Source organism: Tripterygium wilfordii, chromosome 22 (assembly GCF_013401445.1).
Source record: "Tripterygium wilfordii isolate XIE 37 chromosome 22, ASM1340144v1, whole genome shotgun sequence".
Lineage (NCBI taxonomy): Eukaryota > Viridiplantae > Streptophyta > Magnoliopsida > Celastrales > Celastraceae > Tripterygium > Tripterygium wilfordii.
The window spans coordinates 6,405,185-6,414,154 of NC_052253.1; the positions used below are offsets into that span (position 1 = coordinate 6,405,185).

The 8,970-nt window shown below is 37.2% G+C and overlaps 1 protein-coding gene across 2 annotated transcripts; it reads left to right on the plus strand.

Moving 5' to 3' along the window:
- The first annotated feature begins 411 nt into the window (after positions 1-411).
- LOC119991044 lies at positions 412-4,430 on the plus strand. Of its 2 annotated transcripts, XM_038837227.1 has the most exons (3): positions 412-609; positions 803-3,298; positions 3,429-4,430. In XM_038837227.1, the coding sequence occupies exons 2-3, from the start codon at positions 3,280-3,282 to the stop codon at positions 3,971-3,973; spliced, it is 564 nt and encodes a 187-aa protein (XP_038693155.1). In that variant the 5' UTR covers positions 412-609; positions 803-3,279; the 3' UTR covers positions 3,974-4,430. The 2 variants fall into 2 exon arrangements, with proteins under 2 accessions (XP_038693155.1, XP_038693154.1); XM_038837226.1 differs by having other exon boundaries at positions 803-4,430.
- The last annotated feature ends 4,540 nt before the right edge of the window (positions 4,431-8,970 follow it).

Genomic DNA, 8,970 nt, shown 5'->3' on the forward strand with positions numbered 1-8,970 from the left:
CATAGGCCATAGCTGAAGAGGACCATAATTTTTTTTTTTTTTTTGAGAAGAAAAAGGACCATAATATTGGAATATATTTTATATAAATATATAGATATGTATATGTATATGTATATGTATATGTATATGCTATTGGTTTATTTATAAATGAAATGTCGAAAAAATAAGAAGACAAACGTGATACGTTGCTTGGACTTTTCTTTCTTTTTTTTTTGGTGATTAGTGAGTCTTTGTAGGGACCAACGATGATGATGACTCTTTTGAACCAGCATTTGATTTGAAACTATATATGTTCTTGGCAGTTTCTTCTATATATTCAACAATGGTTATATATAATAATCTTCAAAAAAGCCAAGTTGTCTAGTCTTTTCTTTTTCTTTTTCTTTTTTGTGTGGTCACTTTTTTCTGATGGATATCCCAACAGATATGCATTACACGCGTTTGCATCATGTCGGTTTGTTAAGGCTAGGCTTATCCGTTTATGGGCAGGTCCAAGATTTATTCTACTAATTAATACTATGTTGTTGATGATGATGATGGTTCACCAAAAATTAAAAAAAGAAGTGGGTGGTTCTCCATGGATAATGCAGGGCCCGTGCTGGTGGGTAGGTGTGGGCTTCTCACCCTTTTTGTTCCTAGATTAGATATGTACTAAATAAATCTTGTTTCTTTGATTGCTATGCACTTATGCAATAGGTTATAGGGGGTTTGGATAATTACTAATGGGGATTTGATGGAGATGACTCAGCTACACTGATCTTTATCTCCTTTTCTTTTCTTTTCTTTTCTTTTTATTTTGCAGGTATTTCGTGGATTGGACATGGCGTTCTGGGCTTTTCATGCTTGGACCCTATGACGCAATTGGGCTGCATGGAGGTTTATGGGCTATTCTATTGTGCTATGCATGGATTGCAGTTGCACTATGGTGTAGCTTGCTCTGGGTGTGAAAAGGGGAAAATTTAGTCACACCCCATTTTTTATTGTGCATACCCCGACTATGGTTGACTTTGTGTTGACCGTGTATATTTTTAGGGTTGAGCTCATCACACCCCGTAAAAAAGCTTTGTAAAGTTGCACAAAAACACTCTGTTTTCCTCCTTCACCACGGGAAGGCTTGTGACGCCGTGGAGGACGGAAGGGCTCACATTCAACTATATGAAGTTGCTGCTACTTGGGTGATCAACATTGTTGACAATGGTGGGTATTTCGGCTTTGAGTTTGTTGAGTTCGTTGTCTAGGTCTTCTTCAATTTTTGGGAAAACTGGGCAATATGTTGCTTCGAAATGTTTAGGGCTTAGGTTTCTTTCATTTCGTGGTTGCAAGAGAGTGAATCTGTTGAAGCAGAGGTGAACCATGACACTGCCCTAGTATTCACGACTGATTTGATATTTGATAGCAAAGAAATGGTGATTGAATGGGCAAGAAAGACGGGGCGTTCTAATGGAGTGGTGGTTATTGTCCTGAGGTCTGATATCAATGATGTTAATAGAACCCCTAGGATTATTATGGGATGTGAGAGGAGTGGTACATATAGAGAGAGAAAAGACAATGGAAAGTCCAAACAGGGTGTGAAGAAAAGGAAGTCTTCAACAAAGAAATGTGATTGTCAATTTCGGTTGAAAGCGTCAATGGTTGACACAATTACAAAGAAATGGGCATTGCATGTGCAGAATAGCCATCACAACCATGAACTCATGAAGTCAGCTGAGGGGCATAGCTTTATCGGGAGGCTTACTGAAGAGGAAAAGGTTATTGTTGAAAGACTTGGGAAGACTGGAGTGAGGACCAGAGAAATCCTTCAACAAATCAAATTGAATGATACTACAAATGCTTCTACCATGAGGACAATCTACAATGTCAGAAGTAGTTTGAAGATAAAGGAGATGGCTGGTAGGATACATATGCAGCAACTGTTTAAACTGTTAACAAAACTCCGGTATGTCATGAAGCATCGTAGCGAGCCTACGACGAATGTGGTTCAGGATTTATTCTAGGCATACTCTCCTTCTATTCAATTGGCCAAGGCATTTCCATATGTTTATATGCTTGACTGTACTTATAAGACTAACAAGTATCGACTGCCTTTGCTTGAGATTGTTGGGGTGACCACTACAGATAAGACGTTTGCTCTGGCATTTTGTTATATGCATTCAGATAAGGAAGACAATTATGAATAGGCATTGAATTGTTTGAAAGAATTGTTTGATGTTGAACAACTTCTAGGAGTCTTTGTGATGGACCGTGAGCTGGCTTTGATGAATGTTGTGAAGCAGGTATTCCCATTTGCAAATTGTATGTTGTGTTGTGTTCATATTGAGAGAAATATACTTAGTAAGTGTGTAGGATTCTTTAAAAGGAAAGCTGATTTTGATGAGTTTATGTTACAATGGGCTAAGGTTATGCACTCACCTACAATGGAGGATTATGAGAACAATATTAACCAGTTGATTCAAACTTTTAAGGAATGGCCAGCTGCACTAACCTATGTTTTTTGAGTCATGGTTGACAAATTACAAAGAGTTGTTTGTTTCATATTGGATTGATAAGTTCTTGCATCTGGGAAACACATCTACTAATCGTGTTGAAGGCAGCCATGCAAAGTTAAAGAGACATTTGACTAACTCTGTGCATGGTTTTGTTACATCTCTTGAAACCATTCATTTGCTTTTGCAGGGTCAGCTACTTGACATTACTGCATCATTTGAAGATAGCTTGACAAGAGTGCCACCGAGATTTAGAAATAATTTGTATAGGCAGCTGGTTGGAGTTGTATCAACTACAGCATTGGAGAAGATAGAGACTGAGGTACTTGTAGCTCAGAAAATGGGAGTGGATCCAACTGCTTGCAATCACAAGAACTTACAAACTCTTGGCTTACCTTGTGCACACATGATTGGGGCATATCTACTGGAGGGAAGGGGCATATCTACTGGAGGGAAGGAGCATACCCGTGAATGATGTGCACAACATATGGAAGAAATTAAATTTAACTTCCCAAGTGAAAGATGCAGGGCAAGGAGTCACAATAGACACAAAGATTGAGGGAATTTGGAAGAGATTCAGCATTTGCAGTCTTCCTCATAAGCTTGATATGAAGAAACAGTTGGCACTTCTTGCCAAACCAATGACATCAGATGCATTAGAGCCAACCAAAAAGGTATATTTGAGGGGAAGAAAACAGCGTGCCAAGAAGCCAAGATTAACTCCAACTAAAGACACAACTCGTGAACCTTCTACCTTTGAACATGCTCTTGAAAAGCTTGTTTTTGAAGATGTTTCATGCACACAATTGTCACAGGTATTTGCTATTAGTTCAAATGCTATGAAGATGAAAATCCATCGCACTAGAAAGCCAAATACTACTAATTAGGTGACTAGATTCCCAGATTTTTTGCGTCCTCATATTACACATGTGACTGATGTGCCAGGGGATGGTCATTGTGGTTACAGAGTCATTGCCAGCTATCTTGGTTTAGGTGATGATGGTTGGAAGAAGGTGTGCCTTGACCTGTTACAAGATTTGAAGAACAATCATGCTAAGTACAATAAGGTCTTATCTCCCTTGACCTCAACTGAAGAACTCACTGCTAGTGTGGATTGTATGGGCACTTTTGCAGATGTGAAGCACTGGATGACTATGCCCAGCATGGGCAATGTCATTTCATCTTGCTACAAAATTGCAGTTGTTCATATATCAGACGTTCAATGTCTAACTTTCTTTCCATTAAGAGATCCGCCACCATTTGAGGCCAACAATGACATTCTCACAATCGGATATATCAATGGATCTCATTTTGTCAGGCTTGAGTTAACTACTGATTCACCCTTACCTCCAGTGTCCAAGATTTGGCTTCAGTATAGTCATCGGACGGCTAGACATTGGATTACACAATATACTTCAAGGATTGACAAGTTCAAAAGCATCATGAGTGCAGGGAAGACAAACATGGCTACAGTTGAGATCATTGCTTGATCATTTTCCTTCTATTATGCTGTGATTTTGTTGTATTTGGCAAGTTGTGCCCTGTTTTTGTAGTTAAAATGAAGTAAATTCCCCTGTTTTTGTCTCTGTTTTGTGCACTGGGGTGCAGTTGTAAAAAGTTGCTATTTAGGTGTACTTATAAAAATTTAATTTTTTGGGGTACTGTTAACAGGGGGTGTCTTTATAAAAAAAAATAGAGTGTGACTAAAGCTCTCCTGTGAAAAGGCTGGCTTGTTGGGCTTCTCTTGGGCCTTTAAGGTTGCAACAATTCAAATGTGGGCTTCTGTTAATCAGCAGGCCATATATTACTACCTTTTGTCACTGGACCATGTGAAAGGTTCCAGTAAAAGGATGCGGGTTTGTCGACTTTCAACCAGTGTTAATGTGTACAATGTAGGTCTCTTCTTTTATTTTGGGCAAAGTCTACTTGAGATAGTGTAGAGATTTCCCTGTGATTTCTCTGGGATTTGTTTTCTTTTCTTTTGCTTGTAATTTCTATTGGATTTGGGTCTTTAAGACTTTCATCTTGGGTGTTCCGTTAGGACATTCAACATCATTTATATCATATTCTGGCTGAATTAGACATATTTGTTTATGAGTTTTCTTACGTAAAATTTTGCCTTACGAAATCAACACCACATAAATATAGCATTATCCTTAGATATATTTATTGTTTTAATTATATATTGTATAATCATTCACACACGGAATGAGAAGCTTGGCAACAGTCTCAAATGATGAAGAGTGTGCTTTTGTCAAGTGGGCGGTTATCAACTTAACAATGGATGAGCATACTAACTATGGACTCCACATAACCAACAAAAAATGCTTCATAATATTCAAAATTAGTGCTAACATGATAAGTACAAATTATATATATATATATATATATATATACATATATGTATATGTATATATCACTGAAAAAAAGGAGGCGACACCTTTTCTTCAAGCAATTACAATTTAGTGAATTTACGACATCAGTAGGCCATAGCTAAAAAGGACCATAATATTGGAATATATATTATATATATATAATATTGTTTGTACTAAATATAACCTCTAATCATATGATGACATGTAGCAATATGGGGTCATCATTGGACACTGTCAAACCCTCAACCAATCGGCAGGTAATACGTGACAAAACAAAGAGATTTTTTTTTATGGCCAACTGTTTGTTTTGCAGATATTATGATTTTGGGATTATGATTTTATCTGGCTGAAAGTTCAGGATTCGATTGTTGGAAATCATGATATCTAAAAGAACATTATCCAAGAGAGCTAAAATTAAGAGATTTATTGTGAATGTCGTTTTCTTCTATTTTAAAACGGTATGTTAACTAATGGACGAGATTTTAGCTGGATAAACTCAAACAGTTCAAAAAATAACAGAGTTTGATATCCTCATGCTCCTAATTTTTCTCAGACACATTTTCAGCTATTGCACCTTAATCAAAGACTGAAATTTACTTCCTTTTGCACTTTGAGAATCAAGCCATTTTTGCCACAATCATCCACCAAAAGCAATAAGAAACGACAATCGTCAACCTCAATTCCTCAATTCCATGTAAGAGACCTACTTCCCATGGGATCAGAACGTGTTAAATGTTCTTTGTACCTCAACAATCTCTATGAAGGAAGAACATGATCGGGATCAAGCCTATTGATCCATCCACTTTGAAGACACGAAGGTTACATGGGGGTTCAGGCTAGTAACCTAAACAACAAGTTAGCAAGTAGTTTCTCATGATCTACCACGTCATGACATGGCAAGATCATGCTAAGAAGCCAAGAGATGATGACCACCATGAAGACCAAGAAGACTAAGAAAAAGAAGCAAAATTTACAATCACCCCGTGTTAAATTTGAAGTTCTTTTCACGAATACACCCCTTGAACCAACAGTTTTGTGTTCTCCAACTGCACATAACTCGTTTGATGACAGGTCAAATTGGTGTGCAAATCTCATATCAAATTTTTTAGACTGACAACAAATCCTGACACACTCGAACCCTATAGATTCAAACTATTGTCCCGAAGAACCAGAATCGGCATATTTCCTCTCCCCCAACGCTTGAAAACGCCAACAAATACACACACAAGGGTTACTGCTGTATCTATAAATGAAATGTGGAACAATAAGAAAGAAAAAAAAAGTTTGTACGTTGAATACACTATAGTGTGAAATTTGATTTGAAACTATGTCATTGGCTCTTTCTTTTGTATATTTAATTTAATGGTTTATGTCTTCAAAAAAAGCCAAGTTATTTAGTCAACAAATTTGATGGATACCCCACGGTATGTAGATAAACGCGTTTTGCATTTGGGCGGTTTGAAAGGTTTATCCGTTTTTTGAAGACAATGCAGGGCCCGTGCTGGTGGGTCGGTGCGGGCTTCCCACCCCTTTTGTTCCAAGATTAGATATGTACTAAATAAATCTTGTTTCTTTGTTTGCTATGCACTAATGCAATAGGATTAGGGGGTTTGGATATATACTAATGAGGATTTGATGGAGATGACTCAGCTACACTGATCTAAATTTATCTACTAATTTTCTTATTTTATTTTGCAGGTATTTCGTGGATTGGACAATGGACATGGGGTTCTGGGCTTTTCATGCTTGGACCCTATGACACAATTGGACTCCACGAGTGCATGGAGGTCTTCGGGCTATTCTACTGGGCTATGTATGGATTCCTTGCTTGAACGAGTCCAGGGACCGTGGGCTATAAGAATTCCTTCGGATTGCAGAATGGTCTAGATGGTTCAGTCTGCTGATCAACAGAAGCCCACATTGGCATTGTTGCAAAGTTGGGGTGTCCATCGGGTTGGGTTCTGGCTTATCGGACCGGGTTTGACCAGACCCGGTGTTTTTTTTGACAAGGGATGACTCGTCCGGTAACCCTATTAAGGAGTTTCGGGTGTCGGGTCATCGGTTATCAGGTTTCTTGGGCCGGGTTTCGGAACCTTAACAGGCTCAATGAATGGCCTCAATCTTGTGTACTTTGTGGGTCTGGGCTTATTGAGGCCCAACATCTGACAAAAATGAAATTAATTAATTAAGACTCTAAGAAGGTCAAAAATGAAAAAAACTCCAATCTCCTCTTCATATGGGTTCTTCTACTGTACCCAAGCCTTAGCCTATTGACTTCAACGCAGAGTCCAATCCAGAGAGGCAGAGAGCTTCACGAAACCCTTGGAGAGACAACCCCAGCTCAGAACTCTTGTTCTCAGACAGTGCTTTAGTGGCAAGTTCTCCAATCTCATCAGAGACGTCGTCTCTTTTCCTTCTGTCCTTCTCAGTGCCTGCCAAAGTCTCACCCCCACGGCCCCGCTCACAATGCGCTGCCATCGTCCGCCATCCCATTATGGACTCCGTCTCAAAGCACTTCTCGGTTGAGGAAATGGGTCTCGACTCGCGAGGTTCTTTGTAAATTGTAATTGATTATTTGATAATTGATATTATATTAAGACTATTAGTAATTTAGTTACAGTTAAATGAGTTAATTGATATTTTATAATAGATAATGATAATTAGTTACATCATTATCATATATATATATATCATATGTAAAACTAAAATTATTAATTTAATTAAATAATTTATCGGGTTATCGGGCAATTATCAAACCCGGAACCCGGCCCTGTTAATTGATTAACTGGTCGGATAAGACCCGGTTCGATAAGAATCATTTCGGTCTAGCCCAATAATGCCCGGGTCAGGCCGGGTTTAAGCACCCGATGGACACTTAAGCAGACCATATACTACCTTTGGGCTTTGGCTATGGGCTATGAAGGTGTCGGGCTGCTAGATCGTAGATCGTGCTCTGGCTTGTTGAGCCAGCCCTTGCTGTTTACTTTCGATGGAAGTGGGCTCCATTGCATGAAATATTATCATGGACCATGTGTAGGGGCCCAGTAAAGGATCCAAGTGCTGCGTTTGTCGACTTTTGAGCCACTGCTAATGTGTACAAGGCGGTTTTCTTCTTTGGAAAATAACATATTAATGCTCAATTTATGAAAGTTGGACACTTAGATTAAAGAAAAAAGTAGAAATTATAGGTCAATACCTTTAAGAAGATTTTTGGAAATATAGGCCCACTCAAAAAACACATCGACACATAAATACCCATGAAAATGTCAATTAAATCATTACCCTCACTATATACTAGTTTATGTTACTGTTTCAAAGTGAAACCTATATTTCCTTCTATGAATCTTCATAAACAAGTCATGATTAAAGAATGTTTTTGATGATCTAAGATTAAAATTTTAAAATACAACATATTATTATCTAGATTTCAAAATATAATATGATTGAATTTTATTTATTAAATTTAAAATATAATTTTGATATTTATATTATACTATTTTGTAATATATTCTAATAAATATAATAATATAGTCTAGTAACAATTATATTATGAATAAAATATTTGGACAAACATGTCATTTCACATGTGTTGACCAAAGGAATGGGAATGCGCATTCCAACCAATAAAATAATGGACATTACATGGGATTATGGGAATGATAATTCCTAAAAAAAAAAAATACCCAACCAAACATGAAAATGGTGGTCATTAATGTTATTACTAAGGTGAGAGAGGGGAAACGTGCATACCAAATAAAAATAATCAGTCGAAAGTTTTATTTACAGAGGAAACAATGCAATTAGTTGAGCATGTATGTTGATTAGGTCACTGATGATTCATCTTTATGAGTAAGTAGTACTTGGTGGCTAAACATTTACCCTTGGTTAAGTTTTTTTTTTTTTTTTTTCATTTTCTGTTTTCAAGTGATTTCATGTATCCAACTAAACATGTTTTCTAGATTATTTTCATTTTTTCAAAATTTTTAAAAAAAGGAACGCTTAGTGGGAAAAAAAAAAAAGAAAGAGAGAAAAAAAAAGCATACCAAAATCCAACTATCTTTAATATTTATAGAATTACTCACTCAAAAAGAGAAATTTTGAAACAACTGAGC

Coding starts and splice junctions, on each gene's coding strand:
- LOC119991044 (XM_038837226.1), top strand. CDS start 1,404: ATGGTGATTGAATGGGCAAGAAAGACGGGGCGTTCTAATGGAGTGGTG.